Below are 23,868 nucleotides of genomic sequence, written 5' to 3' on the forward strand. Positions count from 1 at the left end.
AGGTATCAATAATAAGTTCAACAGCAAGTGTGCTGGTAAATGTTTAGCAATTAGAAGGGAACTGTGCAGGGGGTGGTGGTGGTGGTTGGGGGAGTGTTCTGCTGACTTGTGGTGCTTTGCAATTCCCTGGTGTAAATATTCCCACCGTGGCCTATTTGAGGCCATTGATATAATGTAAACCAGCTTATAAAATTCCTGAAAATCTAACAACTGGAATCTGATGAACTGGTTCAAGCCAGCTTCAACACACCACGGTCACATCCCAATAAAGAATGGTCAAAGGCTAGGAATAGATATTTAACCGAAATGGAAATGGCCCCTAAATGTATGAAACAGTGTTCAGCCCCCCAGTAAGAAAAGAATATTAAAATGACATTAAGAATGCTATTTATCACCGACAAGATTGGCAAAAATCTTAAAAATTTGCTAACATTCTGGCATGTAGGCAAACAGGCACTCTCATTCATTCTTTGTGGGAGTTAAAATTAACACAGTCCCTATAGAGGGCTATTTGGCAATACCTATCACAATTACCAATGCGTGCACTTTTTAATCCAACAATTCCACTTTGGGTAATTTATCCTCCCAATATTCTTGTGTCCATGCAAAATGATGTATATAAAAGGTAATTCGTGGCAGCACTGTTTGTAACAGCAAAACTCTGAAAACAATCCAAATGTCTATCAATATGGGTTTGGTTTGTTCAAGTTAATCCACATAGGGGAATGTACAGCAGTATTAATGAGTGAAGAGGTTCTGCAACCTAACATGGAAGAATCTTAAGCTATAATTAAGTGAAAATAATGAAGATGCAGAATAGTGTACGTAAATATGCTACCTTTTATGTTTTAAAAAAGGGAAAAGCGTAATTTTCATATTATTTATTTCTTTTGTTTGTTTTTTTCCTGCTGCGCCACACGGCTTGTGGAATCTCAGTTCCCTGACCAGCGATTGAATCCAGGCCCCTGGCAGTGAAAGCGTGGAGTCCTAACCACTGGACCACCAGAGAATTCCCTATATTACTTCTTTATGCAAAGAAACTATGGATAAAAATGAAACTAAAAGCAGTAACATACTGAGGTTGAAGGAAAGAGGTGATAACTAGATAAATGGAAGACAAAGATATGGGGAAACTGCATACCTCTTTATATCTTCTGAGTTTGGAACTATGTTAAGGTATTAGTTATTCAAAATTTGTATTTTTATATACCACCCACTATAAATATTAATTTGCAAATTCTTTTTTGTATATCTTGAGGCTGTTTTATTAGATCCATAAAAATTTAGGTCTATTGCACCTTAGTGACTTATTGACTCTTTTATTACATAGAAGTCCTCTTTTTGCCTTTTTTGGGTCTGTTATTAATAAACCTTCAACAACTTTCTTTTACTATGAATTTCTCATCCTTTGTCTTTTACTCTATCTGTAGCCTTAAAGGCTTAATCTCTTTAAGTATCATATTGCTAGATCTTTTTTAAAAGTTTAAGTCTAATAATCTTTCTATTTTAACTGGAAAGTTCAGTTCATTTGAGCTTGTTCTTACCACTTACAGGCATGCTTTTTATTTGTCTTGATTTCTCATTTTCCTTTTAACCTCCTTTGTTTCCTCCTTTTGTCTTAATTTTTTTCAAGATATGCTTTGCTATCTCTAAGGTAACAGTCTTACAGATTAAAATATTATTATTAAAAGCACAACTTCTACACCCCTTTCTTAAACTTTTTATTCTGAGATAATTGTACACTCAGATTTGACTGTAAGATATAATACACGGAGATCCCGTGTGTTCTTTTACCTAGTTTCGCTCAATGGTAACATCTTACAAAACTATTGTAGAAAGTCAGAAACAGGACACGGACGTTGATATGCTCCGTCGATCTGATTCCAGGGTCCCCAGTTGTATTTAAACTCTGGCTTTCCTTTGTGGGTAGTCTCTTCTTCCCTCTGGCTATTTGTAATATATATATTTTTTTAATCTCTGGTGTTCTGCAGTTTTGCTGTGATGTGTTTCACTGTGGATTTTCTTTTTGTCTTGGCTGGGATGTACCGGGTTTTTTGCATCTACGGTTCAGTGTCCTTCAACAATCGTGAAGATTCCCAACCACCACCTCTTCAAATACTGTCTCCACCCCAGTCTCTCTTCTTAAAACTCAATTAGATAGGTTGAATTTCTTCACTACTTCCCGTGGGACGTAACACCCCATCCTGTTTTCTAACTCTGTCCCTTCTGCACATCACTCTGGACGATGTTTTCTTACCTTGAATTCGTGAGTTCACTCTTCAGTTTCATTGGTTCTGCAGCTCAATTTACCCATCGAGTTTTAAATTTTAATAACTTACTATATTTTCATTTCTAGAGGACCCATTTGTTCTTTTTCAAAGCCTGCTTGGTCATTCTTTATAGTTCCTTACTCCCCTGCTTGTCTTTCTCAATTTTTCTTTTTATTTCTTTAAACATTAAGGCAACAAAATGGTTTATTTTCTTGGAACTTTATGGGAATTCTTTAAGACCTAGATTGAAGGTGAGTTCTTCCAATGAGGACCTATGTTTGCTTCTTCTAGCGTCCTGTGGATACAAGCAATCCACAGCCACTTTAACATGACTTATCTGCTTGGGTTTCTCAGACCACAAAGGTAGCATGAGTTCTGACCAGAAAGCTGCACGAAGGCCCAATTTATGGCTGCAACTTCTCAGGGAAGATTACGTTCCCTGCTCCACCCAGTACTTAAGATTAAAATGGGCAGACTCCCTCTTGTCCTCTTCTCTTCAGTAGAGTGAACCTCTTGTTCACCAGTGAGGATGCAGTGACTTCCTGTCACTCCACGTCCTGAGCAAATGCCCCAGGTCTCCAGGATTCAGCCAAAAACCTCAGGATGCAAACCAGCTCTGGCCCTCACTTCCTAGGGTTTCTGCTTTTGCTTAAGTCTGCAGATGAGTGAGTGGCTTTACTACGTTTATTCCAGAGGGGTGATCTGTTCTCAATTGGGAGGATCACTCAGACTACTAAATTCTACATGCTGCTAAAAATACAGGTTCCTTATTTCCTTTAAACATTTAAATATAGCAATTTCATATTACATAAAAGACCCTCAAGTCCTGAAGGATTAATTATGTTTTTATTCTTTTTCTCGGCTGTTTCTCACTCACCATGGATGTAATTTTGGACTATGAGCTCGTATTTGCCAGAGTTTAATCTGTGGGGACCTTGAGAAACCAGATTTGACAGTGGCTTCCTCTGTAGAAGCTCACCGTTTTTCCCGTGGAGGCTGTAAACGCAGACCACTTATTCATCAGTTTGGGGTTTCCCAGATACCACAGATAACAAAAACTGAAAGCACAACTTGTGTGAGAAGAGAGTTTAGTTACAAATTAGGGGAGGCTGGTTTTCCCTTGCCTGGGACAAAGTCAAGAGAGAGATCATGTCAATTTGATGTCTTCAAAGGTTCTTCTCCCCAAGCCCACCTTTTCATGGATATACAGCACTTTTACAATGCTGGCTGAGTGCCAACTCTTAACTCTCACCTAGGGACTTAACATGAGTAACCTCAGAGCACCCTTAAAATCCGTTTTTGGGAGTTTAAAGGGCCTCTGTTGTATTGTGCTCAGATGTATATTTTCCCCTATTGGAAGAGGTATGGTTTGGTTTAGTCATCCTATTAATTTGGCAATATTACTGCAAGTGCCTGTATGTTTTAAAGACATGATATAAAATACTCTGCGGTCTTTAGGAAAAAGAAAGCCTGCTCAATAAATGCAACAAACAGTAAAAATATACTTCAGTTCTACCCTATGACCTGTTAATGACATATTCACTCATACCGTGTTTTGACAGGGACAGAAAGAAGATGTGAAAAAGGAAAAAATGTCAGCGTTAAGTAAAAGACATGGAAATGGGGTATTAGGGAATGCTACAGCAGAAAAATAATTCTGGAGGGAGAGACAAGAGGCGCATCAACAAACACACACATCCAGAGAAAAGCAGACCCAGAGGACAACAGACCTGTAAGAGCAGTGCAGCCCTTGACTTCTGTGGAATAAAGACAGAACATCCGTATCTCGTGGCCCGTTAATAACAGCCAGTCACACTGCCATTCTTCTAGAAAAGCCCTCAGGACTGGAAACCAAACCTGTGAACTGGTTTAACCTGGAAGCATGGTTTTCCCACATCCAGTTTAGCCTAAGACAGTTATACATCATTCGACAGCCTCTCCCCACTCGGGTCTTTGTCTCCATTTTGAGGCGTGAGAATGAAAAGGTCTCCAGGTAAATCTCACTCTCCAGTTGGGACGTCTGGGTCCAGGAACCTGCTTTTACACCCACTGTCTGGGGCACAAAAAGCCCAACCTCTCTAGTCGCACGTGGCATTTTTGAAAGAAACAAAATTTGGAAAGTTGATCACCTGTAAATTTTGCTACCTACAGGTACCGCCCGCCGCTCCATAACTTCACTCATATTTTTTAAAGATAAAAGTAAAAGAAGTTTACAACTTTTATTTTTTTATACATACATATTTTTTCATTGTGTAAAAAGGCCAACTTCTTAAAATTCAGAGCTCTTCGACAGACATACAGCAATACCAAATGTTTTATTTCCCAGTAAAAGAGAACTAAATCTAAGTTCCTCTTCCAGAAGAGCAGACAAGGCTACATAGTTTTTATTGTGTAACCTTAATTAAAATCACCAGTAGTTAAGCATGGCCTTTGACTACACTTAGTTAACATATGATTACCTACGCTCTGAACCCATCACTAAGTTGTTGGTACCAACAGGTCACTGAAGTATTTTAACTCTTCATTTAAAATTATTTCTTTGGGGGAAAAAAACACGAATAATACATTTCCTAAACCCAGCAGCTAAATTTAAAAGAAAAAAAAAAAGCATGAGATGAGAAGATGCGAGTCATTCGTTTCCACACAACTGGAGTATCTGCAGCCACCCCTGGTACCCGCAGAGACTGGTTGGTTCCAGGGCCGGCCGGGGATGCTCGAGTCCACAGATGCTCGAGTCCCACAGCTGCCCTGCACAGACTGTGCAGTTCTGTAAGTTTACTGAAAACAATCCGCCTATAGTGGGCCCACACGCTTCGAACTCATGTTGCTCAAGGGTCCAGGGTAATCATAATAAACTCTCTCACGAGCAGCGTAAAAGACACTATCAGTGCTTCCTTTTCCAAATCCCCCAAATCACTGAACATAATAACACACTGAAAGATAACCTGGAAATAAACTTTCGTCCAAAAGTTGAGCTTTGAGTCCTTCACAAAAAATATTTATCTGATTAGTCATAAACATTAGAGTGGCTACTTGGTATGTGGGATAGGTAACTCCCAAAGACTATTTGTTTTTCTCAATTACGATAATAAGGGAGTGGCCAGGTTTCAAATGTATTGCCTGAATTCTGAATTTAGAGCATCCAACCACTGAATCAAAGTCATATCTTTGCCTCGTGATGCAAGTGCCTAGCGCTCGCCTCAGGAGCTAGATAGTAAAATAGTCAACAGACTTTATTAACAAATCTTCAAAAGGCCCATAATGATCCCTAAAATTCAGACAGAAAACTCATGACAAGATGCTAAGTGATACTCGCTGCATGTGTAGCTTTTCTAAGCAGGCCTGCTAAGTTTCAGAGCTGAAACAAACAGAAATGACGGCCTAGAGGGGCTCCAGTTCACAGGCCTCCCGGGGCCTCTGTATTCTGTCTTGTCATCACACAAGGCTGGAGGCTCTGAGCGGCCAGTTCTGTGATGGCCTGGATGGCCCTGGGACTGAGGCCAAGGCGCACGGGGCTGCCCCGATAAGGTTCTCTTCTGGCTGATTCTGAACTCTATAAGATTAAGGGCCCACAGATCAACCTCCACTTTCCTACAAGAGGGAGAACCAGAAAAAGACTTCTCATTCTCAGCCTCCTGCACAGTAACTAAGTGAGCAACCTTCTGATCTTGCTCTGGACAGGTAAAAGAAAACTCACAGAAAGAAGAAAAAAAAAAAAAAGAAGTTCGAAATCCCCACTGCTGCACGGAATCACGGGCTGATTTTGATTGTGCTATACAGGTGTACGAAATCAAGCAGGGCATTCTGCAAAGAAAACGTATAACTTCCCACACCACTTCTTCACTTTTCATCTGATGAGACGAAATACATTATTGTATTCTGCCCTCCACTCCGCATCCGTCTAGGCTGAGGAAATACTTAGGATGGTTTCTTGGGGAAGGAGAAATATAAAATGACTCATGTCAAGGAAAGAAATGAAGAAAATCACACCCAGCCTCAGTCTCCTATCACAAATGACGCCCTCGTCGTGACACGGGCCTTTTGTCCATTTTTCATCCTGGAAACTTCTCATTTCAAAAAACTTATCCGACCCCAAGAACCACCAGCGGGGCTTGGTGAATGTTCAGAGTCCCTGCTCCTTCCAAAGCTAGTCAGCATTTTCAGGGGGCAGGGCCCAGGACTCTGCCCCTGCAGCAAGCACCCAGGTGATTTTCACGATGAGATGAGTGTGAAGAACACTGATCTTTTTTTTTTTTTTTTTAACACAGAAAAGAACACTGATCTTGAAACTACGCTCGTCTTTTTTAAAAGTTCCGTTCCGATTTTTCCTTTGCGAGTCCCTCAGGAAGTAGTGCACATCTCGAGATAAAACCCAGTCTACTCTGCTGGCTGGCCCTTTAGAGTGGCTAAATAATACAGGAAAGTTATCTAGCAGTTCCTAATTGTTAAATCATCCTGAGGGTTCATGGGTCTAAGCCATTCCCTTAAGCAGACGAGGTTAACTCTAAATTTCAACTATTTGAAACATCGTGCTTACTATCTAGAGACTTTGCAAGGTCGATCTTGTCTAGCATGTTCTAATCAAAGACCTGTACCAATGAGAACAGCTCCATCTAAAATTCAAAAGAATGAACCATCAGAAAGGGCCTCTTGAGAATGAGACAAAAAGAAAACAAAGTGGACGTGGGTTTGTGTATTTCTTCCACCAGCTATATCCCTGTGTGTCACAGAGGACAAGGCTGCTGAGTGGATGAACCAAGGTACATGAATGAATGGCGTATGCGTCAGTGAGACAAACAGAAATGGTATCACACAATTCAACAGTTTTAGGGGAGAGGAAACAATTCTTTTCACGTCTAGAAATTACCTGCTGGAAAACCTTCACCAGCCTTGAACCTGAATTGACGATTGACACTTAAATTTATGTTTAAAAGAGGAAAGGCAAATCCTGAGAGGCCCACAAAAGCACAAAGTGAGGAGGACGAAACGGAAGCTGAGGCGGTGCTTCAGGGGTGACAGCAGCTGGGACCCACGAGGTCACGTGACCCTCCTCCCAGTGTGGGCTCAGAGCGACGCCACGTACAGCACACTCAGGGCCCAAATTCACAAGCACAACGACCACACAAGAAAGGAGAGGAGAGCTCAGGTTGGGGGAAGGCAAAACCCAGTGGAAACAGGATGAAGAAAGAGTGGAGGGATGCACGTGCAACGTGTCATGCAGGGACCCCGGGGAGGGCGAGGGCGCCAGGCAACACTCGTGGGGACAGAGGACCAGTGAGAGGGAAACACAGCTCGGCCACAGAGACAAACTGCTTACCCTCCGCTTTGGTGGCAGTGCCATCTTTAAGCAAATTAAAAAACAAGGGAAGGGACAACAGGGAACAGTTAGTCGCATCAAAAAAATTAAAAAGCAGAATGTTATTATTGGCTACTAAAGAAGCAAAAGTACAGTTTAAAATAAAATTAAAAGGGAAACAAGTTCAACAGCAAAGCAGAGTCGGAAGCAAGTAAGTGGTGCACCTTCTACCGAAATCAGCTTAGGACAATGTGCTTCTGCCTGCAGAAGACAAAACACGAAAGGGCAGCCCAGGGTCGCGCCTCAGCTGACAGACTGACTGTGTTTCTGATGTGGCCCAACCTCATCCTCTGAAGAGTCCCCTGTTTTTTGGAACAAAGCACCAGCAGAATAAGGGGGGGCAGGGAACTAAAGGACACCCAAAGGACAGAGACAGTCAGTGAGCAGCTCCGAGAAGCTGGCTGCAGCAAGGCCTGTCCCAGCCACACAGCGAGCAGCAAGACCGTCCAGCTCGGTACCTGAGTCAGGGCCTAGGGGCTCCGTGTCTCCCCTCACACGTCTGGACTCTAGAAATTTGGAAAAGGATCATGAGCTTTAACGCTACACTCCTCACAGACGTAACGTGTCTACCTCGGTAGTACTTGTAACTGCTCCTCCGAAGGGTTATGTTATATCTGGGGGCTGATATTTTTGGTTCTTGCTGACTTGGACATCAGGAAAGCAGAGGTCGAGCTCTCAGGAAATGCTGGGAGAATGGGGAATACTCCAGTCTTGTCATTCGAGGAGGTAACACTGGGCTGAAAATTTACCATCAGCGCTTCTAAAAGGTCATTTCTGTGTCATCAGACCGGAAGACCCAAGTGCCTTGACTAGCGCCAAGCGGAGTCCACAGAGTCCATATTAAAATAGCTCAATCATGCACCGAAAAACAAGGACTGCTGTAACTTCACTCAGGTTTTCAAGCAATGGAACAAACACTAACTACAGATTCTCAAGGTGGATCAGACGGAACTAAAATGAACAGAAAGCCTTCCTACCTGACTTCTCTCTTGGTAACCACACACCAACATGGGATCCTAAACACGCCTACGTGATCTTGTAAGAGTTAAAGAAACCAGAGAAAAGGAGAGCCCTTACTGGGCATCTGCCCAATCTCAATGAGGCATTTCTGTAGAGAAAACAAGACCGACTTAACGATGTCCCACAACATACACCTTACCTTTTAAACTAATAACGTTCCTATCACAACCGCAGTTTCCTTCGCCGTATAGGACAATGGTTGACAAAGGACTTTTATATAATGTCATCTGTCCCTACCCCGTGTCTGAATTAGGTGGCTATTATTACAACTCATTTATGGGTAGAGGAAACACAGCCTGGTCAGGGTCACTGAGCGACTCAAGGTCGGGCCTGGTAACCTCCTCTCGGTGTTCTCTCGCTCTGCTTCCATGCCTTCAGAATATTAGCTGTAGGACTGACTTTGGAATTAGTCTGTAAACCGCACAAGTAATCAGTCTCGACGTTTCGTGAAGTTTGAATTGTATTCGTTTCCTTAAGATCCAAAATAAAATGGATCCAGCGAGGTCTCCGGACTTTGGCTTTGAACAACTCTGCTCTTCACAAAAACAAACTCAGACTATCAGCCTTACCCCCAGTACGTGCGCAGCGTCTGCTGAGAAACTGACCTAGCACTCTGTCAGATGTTCCTTTGAAAATAATCTTTTCACTCTTCCGGGTTTTCGTTGGAGTAGGTACCCGCTCCTCCCAAGGTGACACAGGGAAGGAAGACACCCTTCTGTACAACAGGCGATGCTGGTTGCTGAGTCCCTCCTGCTCCTCCGGAGCGCCCCCCCCCCCCACCCCCTTCAGGCTCTCCACACAGGTCAGGAGGGGAGGAAACCCAGCCCTGGCCACACAGGAGGAGGCTGGGCAGCCGGGAAGGGGCACGGGGCGCTGAGGCATGCGTCCCCGACCAGGGTGACGCCCCAGAAGCAGGGACACCCACCAAAGGGTGGCTGCAAACCAGTGGCCAGCATGGAGGTCAGCACGCAGGTCAGCGCCCAGACGCACGTACTCTGAAAGGTCAGCCCTGCAACCGACTCAACTCCGGTTCCTGGTAATTTGCTACACGGACGGATTGGAGCAGAGGTTAAGGGTCATCTCGAACGGCAGACTCGGGGGCAGGGTCGCGGGGCTGGTTACCTAAGGAGGCGTACGAGCCCGGAGGCAAGGCCGCTGCGGAGCTGAAGGGCGCTGCACCGGGAGCCGAGGGGACCTTGGATTTGGCGCTGGCGGCTGCGTTCACGTCTATGTCGCTTCGAGAGCGCTGCAGGGACCCCGTGGTGGACACGGATTTGCTGCTGACTGTGGAAGCTGCGGGGGAAGGAGGGAACCTTAGCAACGACGGTAAGAACGTTAGACGTGTATCGCTGACGCGTGCCCTGCTTCTCCTGAGAACAGGAGTCAAGCTCTGACAAAGGCTGGAGCACACAGCGCCGGCCGACGGTATCTCCTGCTCGCCGGACACAGCTCAGCCGATGCTGCAGGAAGTGACAAGTGGCCGCAGCTCCGCGAGCCCCCGTCATCAGAGACCATAAACCCCACAGAAATGGACCACGTTTCCAGTTCGCGTGAGCAGCGAAGTAATGAAAACTCGATCGTGTCTGGCCAGGGTGGCAGGAAGGCGCGCCCCGAGCTGGACGTTCCCCCTCTCGGGAACGTCCCCTCCTGTCCTCCCACAGCCGTCAGCTGCCTGCCGCTCGGAACATCCCGAGCGGCCCGCGCTCCCCCGGCAAGTGCGCAGAGCACAGGGGCGCCCCCCGTGGCAGCTCTGTGGGCGAGGACAGGTCTGCCGGCCCGGTGGGAGCACGGGGCATGGCGGGCCCTCCGCAGACCCTTCCAGCCGCTGCTCAGCCCACCCCAGGCTCAGGGCCTCCCCCGCGGCGCCCGCCTTACCTCTGGAGGTGGCACTGCCAGTAGGGCTTCTCTTGGCGGAGAGCGGCCGACTGGAAATAAAGGGACACGTCTGTCTATTATCAAAGGTGCACTGTATCTGCATTGATACAAGTACAATCTACAGCGGGAGAATATGATAATAAAGAACTGCTTCAGGCTTCCCAGAATTCTACAGGTACCTTGGACCACAACCTTATAAACCCCCGATTTCGGAAAAGCTTTATCATTATATTTTGGACTATCTTTCAAACACACGGAGGGAAGTCTTAAACAGCAACAGGGATCAGAGGTACCCTGTTGGTAGAGAGAAGATGGCAGCACGTTCAGTCCCAGGGTTTGAAAGCCCTCCCTTTCCACAGCTGTCTCCAAGTTAACGCTTCTATTGTCTTAGAAGACACCCTGAACAACTCGCTTGTGTTACTCCAATACTGTGTTCCAGGACTGCCATGTAAATTTAAGTACAAACTACCTGCCTCAGGGACCAGGGACCAGGGACCAGGCCACTCGTTTCTCACCATCCCCACAGCATCTTCCCCAGCACCAGCCTCCACCTGAATTAAGGGGGAATGGTAACGGCACGCAGACAGACAAAAGCACAGGGAGAGTCTGCGTGCTCATGCAGCCCATTCTTCACAGCCGGGCCCTTACTTGAGACTCTCCTGCGAGCTGGAGGATGAGCGGTCCGACTGGGGCAGCGACACCACGCTGTCCGAACTCTTCAGGTGGCTTTGCAGAGCCCTCTGGTAGGAGGGCTCCAGAGTGTGGTACAGGTGCTCCGCTTCTCTGCTGAAGTGACTGTGGAAACCCCAGTAACACCTGGAAAACACGCAGCCTCCTGTCAACGGGTATGCACCCGGGACGCTGTCAGGGAGGGACCGCCCCCCCGCCCCCCACCACCAGCTCCTGCGACTGGCGGCAGCTGCGGCCTGAGGAAGCGTGGGAACCGCGGAGGTCTGGTGGATCCTCACTCCCAGCTCCCGTCCTTGGTGACTCCGGCCCAGCTGTCTGACTCTCAGTCGCATTAATGAAATGGATAAAATGGAAATTAAAGAGCCTGACTCGCAAGACTGGGAGCCTCAGGGAAGATGGAGCCGAACCAACGAGAACGACACCCAGAACGCGAGGGGGACTCGGTCATGGACGCTTTTATAAATGCAATGTGACACTCCCTGGTTCCAAGTACTTAAAATGGCTTTAGGTAACGAGAACAAAAGAAAACCAGGACGAGGCTCACAGCTACTTGAAACCTGTACTGTGTTACGATCAAAGGACAAGAAAAAACTGGGGTGGAGGCACCAAATACAAGATGAGGGTGAAGAACAGCGTACGCAGACCGTTCACAAATCCGCTCCTCCTAGTTTTTACTTTTTAGCCACCGCTTGTCATGTCCCTTCTTTTGGTAGGAACTTCCCAGCACGAGATTGCAGTGAGCACTTGAGGGTCAAGCGGGAGTCCTCCACACACTCTGAAACCAGGGAACTACGGCTTAACTGAGAGAGCAGTCGGAGCAGGAAGTGCGAGGTCAGGGTGTGCTCGTGCAGCCGAGCAAGTCTGCAGTGTTCCAGGATGTAAGGACTGGCTTTAACCCGTGTCAATTAGAAGAGCCGGTCGACTACGAAAGCGCAGAAAAACAGCCACAGGGCAAAACGGGAAGCTTTTTTTCTCTCTGAGCTGCCCGAGAGGGAGGACATCTTGGCGTCAAGCTTCAGCTACTTATGGTCACGATGGCAACTTCACCTGCAGGATGGCACTGCACGTGGAGACCCAGCCTCACGACCGCAGCATAACCAGTCCTGACGGCCAGACGGCCCCAAACGCGAGCGGGGACAGCGAGCTGTGGTCTGCGATCAGCCCCCCTCCCTCCTGGGGGGGCTCACTGCCCCGGCATGCCACCCCGCCGATGCCTGCAGAGCTGTGATCCCAGGGAAAGGATCTCCGTGAGCGGGATTCTTCACGGCAGGTCAACAAGCCACTGGGACCCACAGAGCTTAGTGAGTGAGAGAAAACACGGGGCACGCAGACAAGTGCTTTGCCGGCTCACGCAGCAATTTCTCATAAATTTAAAAATGGGCTTTCTGTGTCTACCTCAGTCCACTTTATGTTCAAATAGTACCAGTCTTTCAGGCCTGGACACTCAACTCAACAACCCTCGAAACAGAAAACTAGAGAGATGTTTTGAAGTGGCCTTGTGGGTCATATTTAAAGGTCATGATTAACAAAACATGTCCATGTGACTTAATAAGCTTTCATAAGGCGATCTGGACAGGGCACCTGAAATATAAAAGTAGTGAATCAGGAAAGTGGTGTTCAGCCAACACTTACTTTCTGGCTTCTATCCGTGCTTCCGAATCAGCATCATGTATTCCCTTCTTTATTGTTTCCGCTAATACTGATATGTGTCTGGATATTTAGAAGACAAAGCGGGAGCAATCATCAATATATGGTCTTATGCGGATACAAACAGGTGTTGAGAAATAACTCCCAAACGGCAACGTGGAAGGTATAGGCCCTTTGTGCCCAGAGAGTCAACAAACACGCAGCCTAGAAAATCAGCACACTCCACAGATCTGCTAACTCATTCATGATTCTGCCCCAGTACCTATTCCCACCCCTTCCCCACCTAAGCACCTGATAACCCTACTCTCCTGGGACTTTTTTTTTTTTAAAGTAACGGCTGATGTATTTCGGGCCATGCTTACTTAGTTCAATCTTTTATGAACTCAAACAACAAAACCCTTCCTTCTCCATGGTCAGAACAAGTTTCCATGGAAATTATAATGGGCTGGTAATAATCCTAATACTGCAGAGACTCTCTGCATCAGGTTTCTGTAATTAAAGAATGTTTTTTCAAGTTCCACTACATACATAACATGCACAATTTTATGAAATTATGTCTCTGTTTTATACACAGGTGTTCTCTTAGTTACGTTCTACCCTAGCTGAGAAGAAATCGTTAAACTGTCTCGTTGAATACTGAACGGTTTTAAGAAAAGGGCAATGACTGGAGTGAAGAGTTTCACAGGACAAAGGCGAGGCACCAGTCTTACCAGCACCCCACCTCAGTCCTCAGTCCTTCACTCATCCAGCAGGCATTTGGTGAGAACCTGCCAAGCGGCAAGGCTGAGCGGAAGTGAATAAACACATGAGGCCACATCTGAGTCAATCACGTTTTCCTGCCCTGCTCACCTGGCCCCGGTGTTCAATCCCTCATTCCACCTTCCCACTCTAAATTCCAAAGCTATCACCAAATAAAGAGGACATAATACCCAAGAGATTAAAGAACAAGAAAGTATTTTTTAAATGTGTGACCATCTTCTCGATCCAAAGTATTTTCAGATGAACTTCCACCTCTGGGAGGCCTGGCTTTTTCGTCTCTGAGCACTGCAGGACTGAACTGGACTCCAGGCGTACTCATGTGTTAAACTCCCACTACTCGTAACCTGTTTAGTACGTTGTAAAGTTCTTCACAAACTACACAACACACCATGAAAAACCGGGTGGCACAGTATCATCATCTATCAGCTCCAAATATAACTCAGAAAGAATAACAGGCACCTAAAATTGACAGGAACTAAAAATGGCAAAGAAGGAACCTCAAAATAGAGACAAGCTTCTGTAAGAATTCTGCATCATGAGGATGTGAAACTTACCACACACCAGCCTGAATAAAGAGAAAACTGCCGACTTTCTGATACAGAGGGATCAAAAAGAAAACTTTCAAATGAGTGAAATTCCTTTAAGGATTTCCAAAGTTACCCCTCGCCTACTAAGAGCAGCTTTAAACCTTTTTTAACTCGTTGGGACTGACAGGATGCCAGGCAGCAGATCAGAGCCACTGCAGAGTGAGTCCTGGCCATGCAGTGTCCCGGGGCACCCCGGGTCACACCTCAAGGCTAACGTGACAGTCAACGGAGCTCACTAAGAGCCTCTGCCAATGGTAGGTGCCTCACATGAGCATCAGGAGAAATAACACCAGTAATCACGCAAATAAACACTTGGATTCCTTCACTTCTTGTAAAAAGTGGGTTGGACCACTCGCTGAGATATTAAATCTCAAGATTCAGTTCAGAGGGAAAACCAGCAAATCAGATGCTCACCGTTCCAGTGAATGTGTCTGCCATTCTTGTAAAAGTAAATCTAAAAATTCAAAACAGCGCCTGAAAATTGTGAAGAGAAAAATATGTAACTTAGTCATTTGTATGTTAATGAAAATAAAGCTTTTTTCTTAAGTGACCCAACACTACTTTTTATAATTGATACATTTCTTCTATTTTTTTCTTTTTTTTCGCGGTACGCGGGCCTCTCACTGTTGTGGCCTCCTCTCTAGTTGCGGAGCACAGGCTCCGGACGCGCAGGCTCAGCGGCCATGGCTCTCGGGCCCAGCCGCCCCGCGGCATGCGGGATCTTCCCGGACCGGGGCACGAACCCGTGTCCCCTGCATCGGCAGGCGGACTCTCAACCACTGCGCCACCAGGGAAGCCCTCTTCTATTTTTTTTTTAGGATTATTTTTTTTTTGGATGTGGACCATTTTTAAAGCCTTTATTGAATTTGTTACAGTGTTGCTTCTGTTTTATGGGGTTTTTATTGGTTTTTTGGCCACGAGGCATGTGGGATCTTAGCTCCTGGACCAGGGATCAAACCTGTAGCCCCTGCACTGGAAGTGCAGAGTCTTAACCACTGGACCACCAGGGAAGTCCCATCTTCTATTTTTTTTATGATTCAAAAAATGGAACATAAAGATGGAATCAGAATTGACTGAAAACCAAAGCAGATTGAAATAATTAAGCACCTATGGTGGTCCAGAAGAAAAATCACAAAGTTATAGGGACAGGATACAGGAGAGTTCCCTTCAAATCAGAAACTTGGGCTTCATGGCAACCTCACTGAAAGGGTGTATCACTGTTGTTGGTTTTTATTCTACCTCAAATGATACATTAATACAGGCGCTACAGGTGCACAAAAGATCTGAGTACATTACAGGATCAGGGAATTAGTCTTTGCATTAATTCCAAAGAATGCCTTGTACAAAAAAAGTAAAACATACCCTGGAAAACAAAGTGTTTACCCAATTTTCCTACCAAGTATTTAAAACAGATTTTTCTCTAGCTACTTGGCATTTTCCTCTCTGCAACCTTTCAACATCCTTTCTTTTCACTTCTGTGATCTTTCTTGGCCTGATCTGTACACAAAAACAATGCTGGCCTCATCTCCTTTGGATTATATCACCACTTCGGGTCCTACCTCGTCATCATTTCCTTTTTCTAAATTCCAGGATAACTATCTTTGTAGGAATAAATATTATTAGACTTAAGGAACCCACTCAAGGAAATAAATCAGAAGGCAATCTTTCTCTAACGATCAGACTTTCTTTCCCATGATCTTCCCAGTTCAAAACCTCATAATCCACACAATTAATCACTCAGTAAATCTTGAATAAACCCTTCCCCTACGCTAGATGCCAGACATACAATGGTAGCCGAGACACAATCCAGCGAGCAAGAGAGACAAGGAACCGTTACCACGTGATGTGCCGGGAGCACAGGGGCTTCAGAGGGCTCAGGGGAGTTGCACAGCTCAGTCCCAGGGCTGCTGCTAACAGTGGGGGCCGGGGGAGCGGTCGGCGAAACAAGTCTTCTCCAAGGAGAGACACTGACCTCTGCCCACACCCTTTCTCACCACCGTTGTCCCCCACCCCCACGCCCCAGCCCAGGCCACGGTCACTCTACCTCTGCCCTTTGTCCATGTCATTTCCTGGTGTGGACTTTCCTTGTCTCTTTACGTGTGTATGCATATGTCTACGTTTACTTATTTCTTAGTGAATCCAGCCATCTTTAGTGCTAATTCTTGTCTTCAATGTGTTTCAGAACAATCTATTTCATCGAAAATATCCCATGTAAATTAGGTTTTGTCTTCAACTTTTTAGAAGGCTAAAATCATATACAGAAGTACATCGATGTTGGCATTATTTAAACACTGCATTACTTAAGTACATCTGGTTAGAACTTCTGTCTTTTCTTCACCGAGTCGTACTCCTCATTAATAGGGCAGCTCAGTCTTTTTTAACCTTGTCTAGGAGGCTTCTAGGGAATATATCAGCTAGTTTTAATCACTGCCCTCTGAATTCCTAAATCCACGATACATACGTTGCAACTCACTCTTACATTGCTTTGCATTATGGTTTTTAATCTCCCCAAATAAAGTATAAACTTCTTAAAGGCAGGGAGATTGGGCAATCCATTTCTTACAAGTTCTATGAAGTGAAGCTAGCGACAGGTTGAATACAGGACAGAAAGCGCACTGCCTTGGTGACACTGCCCCCTCTGGCTCTCTTTTCCTTCCTGAAGGCAGAGGGACTGGGCCCAGATGGTCCCTAGTACTCCTTTCAGCATTAAGACACATGGCTCTGACCAAACACAGGAACGCCAGTCTGGGTGTACGGCTCGGAAACCGGTGAAGGGGGTGGCATGTCTGCTGTCACAGTGACTGCACGTCGCTACTCAAATTCAGCACCACAGGCTAGAACTGTTAAACGCTAGGGACCGAAGTGTTACCGCCTGAGCTTCTTATGTTGACGCCCTACCCCCCAGTATGACGGTATTTGGAGACGGGGCCCTGGGGAAGCAGTGGGGTTCACGGGGGGTCCTGAGAGTGATGCTCGCCTGACGGGATTAGTGGCCCTCTAAGGAGGGCGCTCCCCGGCCCCCACCGCCGCGAAGACACAGCAAGAAAGCTGCACCTGCAAGCTGCTTCCATTAGAACCCAACCCTGCCGGACCCTGATCTCAGAATTCCCGGCTCCAGAGCGGTGAGAAAATACCCGCCTGTCGTTTAAGCCGCCCTGCGCAGGGTACTTCAGTTACAGCAGCCCAGGTCGATTGATACGCTAAATATCCTGTAACGTTCCCCACAGAGATGTATCGCTTCACCAGAGGAACTGCCTTGCCCAAAGCAAACACGCTTTCCAAACTGCTCATGGAAACCCAAATCAACGGTGACAATACAACTGCAGCAGAAAATTCTCAGGATGGCTGCCGTTCACTGAGCTCCCACCGAGTGTCAAGCCCCTTCTACCGAAGTGACTGAGAGCCCGCAGAACAGCTCCCTCCCCAGCACGTGGGAAGTCCACCACCAGCCCGCACCTCGATGGCCAGGCGCTGGCCTTGGGGGGTTGGGGGGTGCCCGGAGCTGCTCTGCCCCCGAGGGCGGCCGGACTGTGGGTCAGCGACACTCCACCGAGCCACGCTGCTGGAACAGTCAGCCTTTTCGGCGGAAGGATAATGCGTCTTTCTCCTTGGCTTTACGTAGCTGGCTCATTCCCCGCTTGTCTCCCTTGCCTTCCGTGTGGCTGGGAACACGACGGCGATGGGGGCCGCCTCATGCTTGGAAGGATCCCCCCGCCTGTGAAACCCTGGTGGGTCCAACGTGACAGCCTAGGAAAGGAGAGGAACAGCGGGCGGCCAAGGGGCGGCTGGGCTAGACGCCTTGGAGTGAAGGGCCCTCTCCTGGGCTGGATCAAGACACAGAACCACAGGAACGGGGCCGAGAGGCTCCCTGCTGTCCAGGCCGGCCGTTCATTTACCCCACAAAGCTCCTGACCTAGTCGTACTGAAGGCTTAAGTCCATGAATCCTCTGAAAACCTACACAAAAATTCTGTGTATCTACACTTTCCTGGGAAGAGGGTCCACAGATTTTAGGACTCGAAAGCCTCTGAGTCACCAGTCCAGACCCACAGATCCGAGCTGGAAGCACAGAGCCCTGATCCCACACGTGGGCTGGGGCACCTCAGCAGGACCCAAGACAAAGCCCCTGCGGGCCACCCAGGCTGTACCTTCAGGGTCTACCTCCCCTCAACATAAGAAGCTCAGGGGGTAACACTTCGGTCCCTAGCATTTAACAGTTCTAGCCTGTGGTGATAAATCTGAGTAGCGACGTGCAGTCACTGTGACAGCAGCACAAGCATGGTCAGGATTCAGAGTGCCAGGAATCACACCAGAAGCTGCAAACAACACACACCTCCTGCTATCTATGTTAATATAAAGAACGGCCGCTGATCTTCACAATGTTTCTTCCAGGCGGGCAGCCATGGCCTTCACTCAGGGAATGCGGCAGACCAATGACAGAGGCAGAGGCACCATCGCAGGAAGAAAATGCGCAGGGGGTACACTCCCCCTCCCCCCCGCCCCTCCCACATGGCACACACACACACACACACACACACACACACACTCGCTCTCACACTACACACACAGACAGAAGTAACAGGCCTTCCAAATTAGCTTTCCAGACAACTGAGATCATGAGCCTTCAGTCCAAAGGCATCTATCACAGCAATCGTAAATCATATTAACCATCTCAAACATAAAGTTTTTTGCATGGAGGTAAATTTGAAATTTGTTTCGGTTTTTAAACAATTCAAAACTAATGAGAAAAATTCTTTAAAAACTTACCTTCTAACGGCGACAGACTTGGAGGTACAGTTGCTTGTTATGATGGGTATTAGCCTAGGGATGTGTGTGTGCTGCGGAAAAGAACAAAACACAGAGGCAAACACTTGAAAATGCAGAGCTAAGACAACCACTTCCTTACTAACCTACCTAAAGCACCTGCATATTCAGATTAGAATTTCACTGAGTTTAAAAAGGAGAAAGACTTTCATTGGATATTGCCAAAGGGCATGACAGAATTTACAGAGCCAAAGCAGGCAACGTGATGACAAGTCAGTCAGTCTAAAATCAAAACAAATCACTGGTATGAAGTCTAAATTACCTGAGCAGTAGAGATCTGAATGAGTAAAAAGCAGTCAGCAGGCCAATATAGTTTAATACTATTTCAACAGAAATGTCTGATAACGGCTTTTGGTTTAATACCTCAAGTAGGCAGTGCAAACAGTAAGAACTACAAATAATATGAAGTAAGCAACCCACAGTAATCACGAATATTCTGGATAGATTTCAGTCAACATCAAGACCCAGTTTCAAGGGTTGCCTCTGGGGAAAAGGGACTTGACAGTGGGGAGAAGGTGATGCGCAGAACTTATTAAGCCTTTGTGAACTATTAGGTTTTACTGAAAATCTGCACGTAAATTACTTGGCTAATTACTTGGATTTAAGTAAATGAGTGTTTTGAAAACTTAACTGAAGATAACATTTTGTTTCTGGGCTTATGTACAATTATTTAAATAAAATGTCAGGTGAATAACAAAACCACAAGCACAAATACCTAAAATGGAACAGCTGGGGAGAGGAGAACAGAAGTGATACCCGGACACATAAAGAACAGAGTATAAACTCAGAAGCAGACACCCGTGTTCAAATGTTTAAAATCAATGACGGTGGATGAGCAACACCTCAGTAACTATACGTCACACCCACAGTTCACACCAGGGAACGTAAAAGGCTCATGTGCGATAGTTACGTGGGGTAAAAAGGCCAATGTCGTACGTACGGTATTATTCCACGTACATAATCACTCAAATGAAAAATGTCTCTGATAACTGCTTATCAACCAGCAATATTTACCACTTGCTTAGTCTATGTACGGCCCCAAAACATACTCACCCGAATGATTAACCTAACAGCTACAACACCAGAGGTGGCCATAATTTTGGCACTGTTCGGAATTAAATTAAAGATCGTTGGCATAATGGCTTCAGCTCCATGGTCAAACTTGTTCCCCAGCACTGATGACAGATGCCTATAACCAGAAATGAACACTGAACTGAAGTCATAGTTCTTTCCAACAGTGTAGCACATAACCCTCTTAACATTTTAGAGCCTTCATGTAAAGTTATCTAAGGATAAAGGACAAAGGTCTAAGTTAAAAATACTCTACAAATACTTCCAATGTGCATATAGAGGACTTCGCAAATAGCCACTAGCCCAAGAGTTTGCTCTTTTTTTTAAATAAATAAATCACTTCCAACTAATTACTCTTAAAATAGCAAAAAACAAGTTAGTCATATACTAATAAAACACAAATATGAAAAAGCTCTTTCACCCCCTTTTTTTCTTTATTTTTAACATACAACATTCACACTTCAGTGTCTGAGGTCAAAACTTTAAACAGCTGCAAAGCCACCTTACTACTGCTGCTGCTCTGATATTCTAACATATTTTCTAAGACAGAAGTTTTAGATACTGATACAGGTTTAGTGAGGATAAAAAAAAATTTCCCTGCAGTACATGCCTTTAACCTTATAGCTACAGTACTCTTCTAGAAACAAACATTCTAATAATCATGCTATCACCTGCCAGCAAAATCAGTGAAAAAGATGAGGAAAAAAGTTTACAAAATTTCATTTTTTCATATTATTAATAACCGCTTCAAGTTTAAAATAGAGGCTTCAGAGCTAAGTCACTGAATAAAATTTAAAATCTGTCAGACTTAACATAACTGGTCAGGAACTATTGTAAAAGTGTCAACAGAAGCGTAACTGGAATGGGTCTTGGAGACCAGTTGAAAGTTCCGTGAAAGAGACCCAGTGGGCGTATTCAATGAACCATCTCTGAAGCACCGTCATGAGGCTATTTTATGATGTGAGAACCGGGAGCATTGCAATCCTTACCCCAAGGTGATACAAGCCTCCCGCACTACCTGAGAGCGCAGATCCTTAGCCGATAGTTTAAAGGCTCCGTCCAAAAGACGCAAATGTTGGAAGAAGTTATCATACTCAGCAGCACCAGCCAAAAGTAAAGATCTAATCTTTTTTAGCTAAGGGGATGGAGAGAACGAAGAGACAGACAAAACAATTCTTAGAACAGAATATACAAAACAACAGAGGCCATCAAATATTAGAGATCAATATCAAAGTTAAACGATACAGAGTTTTCCAAAAAGAATTCAGCCAACTAAATAGTTGCTGATATATCTAGGTATCATAAATAAGAACTAGTAATCTTTAAAATTAGTGTCTGTGATAAATGGATTACAATTCTTCTGTAAAGCGTACTTTTTAATGGGAAACAGTTTAGTGACTTACACATGCTGTGATGCTAAGGATAGAGTAACTAAACCCTCACTGTAGCCTGTAAAAGCTCCTTCCCTGAGCTCACCTTCCCCCGCACCCCACTCCAACCGCCATTCACTCAGTGAATCATAGGAAGAAGCGACGCTACAGCGTTTGCACAGTACACGCCGCTGTGTCTTTACTAAAGGGCCAGTGTGCATCCAAAACAGACACACAGCAGTGTTCCCAGCCCTCTTCCTGTCAGACAACCAACGCATGATCGCTCTCCTCAGAAAAGACACGCCTTCACGTAATGCCCCTGCACTTTAATGTTCGGCCCACTTCTTTTCATTAATCCACTTTTTTTTTTTTTTTTTTTTTTCTTTGCGGTACGCGGGCCTCTCACTGCTGTGGCCTCTCCCGTTGCGGAGCACAGGCTCCGGACGTGCAGGCTCAGCGGCCATGGCTCACGGGCCCAGCCACTCCGCAGCACGTGGGATCTTCCCGGACTGGGGCACGAACCCGTGTCCCCTGCATCGGCAGGCGGACTCTCAACCACTGCGCCACCAGGGAAGCCCCATTAATCCACTTTTAAAAACAGAGGGAGCAGAAGTGCTGTGAAGAAAGCAAGGGATAGAGAGACACACACTGAAAACGTCACTAAAAAGCCGCTTTCCTCGCCAGTGGTCACAGAACTACATCTTTACTGAGGTCGTAGGAGCGGCGGTCGTACCACAGGTAGGTCTCTGCTAAAAGTACAGGATACACAAAAAGATAGAAGCTGGCATGTTTGAAGAACAGAAGTGAAGTAATCTACTAAAAAGGCGACGTGTAAATATGGAAGCTTATATTTAAAATATTTACTACTTAAAATTCATCAGAGCTGCACCCCAGTTTCATAACAAAGTATTCAGACCGTGTAAATATCGAATGCAAATGTAATCACACAGTCAGCGGCTTACAGCGGTTACTCTTTGCTCCCAATCATGCTTGTCATCAGATAATATTTCCCTAATCTTGTTTATGGACTCCTCAAGGTCTCGGCTGGAGTAAATCTGTAAGCAAAATTAATTTACAATCAACAGGAGAAAATTTACAGAATAAACAAAGATTATTCCTTAATTACCTGAAGTCAAGCGCACTTAGTAAGCCCAGTAAAAGAAATTATTTCATTTTTCAGAAGGGCCTTCAAGATAACATCTAGTCAAGTTTGTCTTAGATTGGGCTTCTTTCCTGCTCTGAATGCATACTGACTAGATCCGATGCCCACGTATGGATAACCTTGCCTCAAATATGGCTTTACTATAAGTTAACAGATAATTTCATGCACAAAAGAGGAAAAAGCCCACCCGGGAACCGGCAGTGATGCACAAGTCACTGATTACTCTTAGCGTTTTTTGTAACACCACATTATACAGGCAGACCTCGGAGACACTGCCGGGTCGCTTCCAGACCCCTGCCATAAAGTGAATACCGCAATGAAGCAAGTCACACGAATTCTTTTGGTCTCCTAGGCTGTAGTCTATTAACTGTGCAATAGCATGATGTCTTAAAAAAAAAAGTGTGCATACCTTAATTTAAAAATACTTTCTTGCTAAAAGATGCTAACCATCCTCTGAGTCTTCAGTGAACTGTAATCTTTTTGCTGATGGAGGGTTTGAAATATCGTGAGAATTACCAAAATGTGACACAGACACACGAGGTGAGCAAATGCCGCTGGAAAAAGGGCACCAACAGACGTGCTCGACGCAGGGTGGCCACAGACCTTCAGTCTGTAAAACTGCAGTATCCGTGAAGCACAACAAAGCGAAGCGCAATAGAGCAAGTACGTCTGTCCTTGCAACTTTAAATACTTCCAGGTCTGCTCTCTCATTTATCCTCACATATTACTCATAAGACAGTGGGGGAGGGGGGGAAGAAACCAGAAACAACCAAGAGTGAGGCATGCTGGGAAGGTCAAGGACGTAAGGATGGTCCTGAGCCTAAAACACCTGTTACCTGCTTTATACACACACACGGCAATGAAGCAGCAGGTGACAAGGGATTCACACAGACATTAAGCGCTGTAGGAATCCAGAGCACGGACACCTGATGTAGCACAAGCCCCGATCAATGAGAGTGCTGAGGCACAAAGCAGTCTGAAAAGTGTGGCTGTACCCCAGCTTCTGTCAAGCAACTCTGCCGCATCTGTTAGGTGGTACTTAAGGGGAGCATCGAGATGGAATAAACTAAGATTTTATGAAACCATTTTTTGTAGTTTTCAGACACCCAAATCCTTCAACTTTACAAGCTTTTCTTTCTGAGGAAAATCCCCACATAAGCATGCTTCTTTGTTCTCTCTTCTAACCTAATCCCTCATTTCCCCCTCTTTTAGGTGACCTGACCCACACACTCACTGCAG

At 45.5% G+C, this 23,868-nt stretch overlaps 1 protein-coding gene across 9 annotated transcripts in view; it reads right to left on the reverse strand.

Moving 5' to 3' along the window:
* The window catches only part of CLASP1 (cytoplasmic linker associated protein 1), a 271,572-nt gene that overhangs the window by 95,114 nt on the left and 152,590 nt on the right, over positions 1–23,868 (reverse strand). For 8 of the 9 annotated variants that reach the window (XR_003793859.1, XM_029224716.1, XM_029224715.1 and 5 more), the window contains 9 exons: positions 22,430–22,522; positions 21,087–21,232; positions 20,080–20,215; positions 18,970–19,040; positions 14,619–14,678; positions 12,844–12,921; positions 11,170–11,337; positions 10,522–10,571; positions 9,769–9,939 (listed from right to left, as the gene is read on the reverse strand). Coding sequence is in view for 8 of the 9 variants with exons in the window: in XM_029224716.1 (XP_029080549.1) it covers positions 9,769–9,939; positions 10,522–10,571; positions 11,170–11,337; positions 12,844–12,921; positions 14,619–14,678; positions 18,970–19,040; positions 20,080–20,215; positions 21,087–21,232; positions 22,430–22,522 (973 nt within the window). In the remaining variant the exon portion in view is untranslated. Of the gene's footprint in view, positions 1–7,587; positions 7,612–9,768; positions 9,940–10,521; positions 10,572–11,169; positions 11,338–12,843; positions 12,922–14,618; positions 14,679–18,969; positions 19,041–20,079; positions 20,216–21,086; positions 21,233–22,429; positions 22,523–23,868 lie in introns of all 9 variants that reach the window. The other variant, XM_029224723.1, reaches the window with a different exon arrangement.

Source organism: Monodon monoceros, unplaced genomic scaffold (genome assembly GCF_005190385.1).
Source record: "Monodon monoceros isolate NGI ecotype Baffin Bay Population unplaced genomic scaffold, NGI_Narwhal_1 Super_Scaffold_16, whole genome shotgun sequence".
In the NCBI taxonomy this organism is placed as follows: domain Eukaryota; kingdom Metazoa; phylum Chordata; class Mammalia; order Artiodactyla; family Monodontidae; genus Monodon; species Monodon monoceros.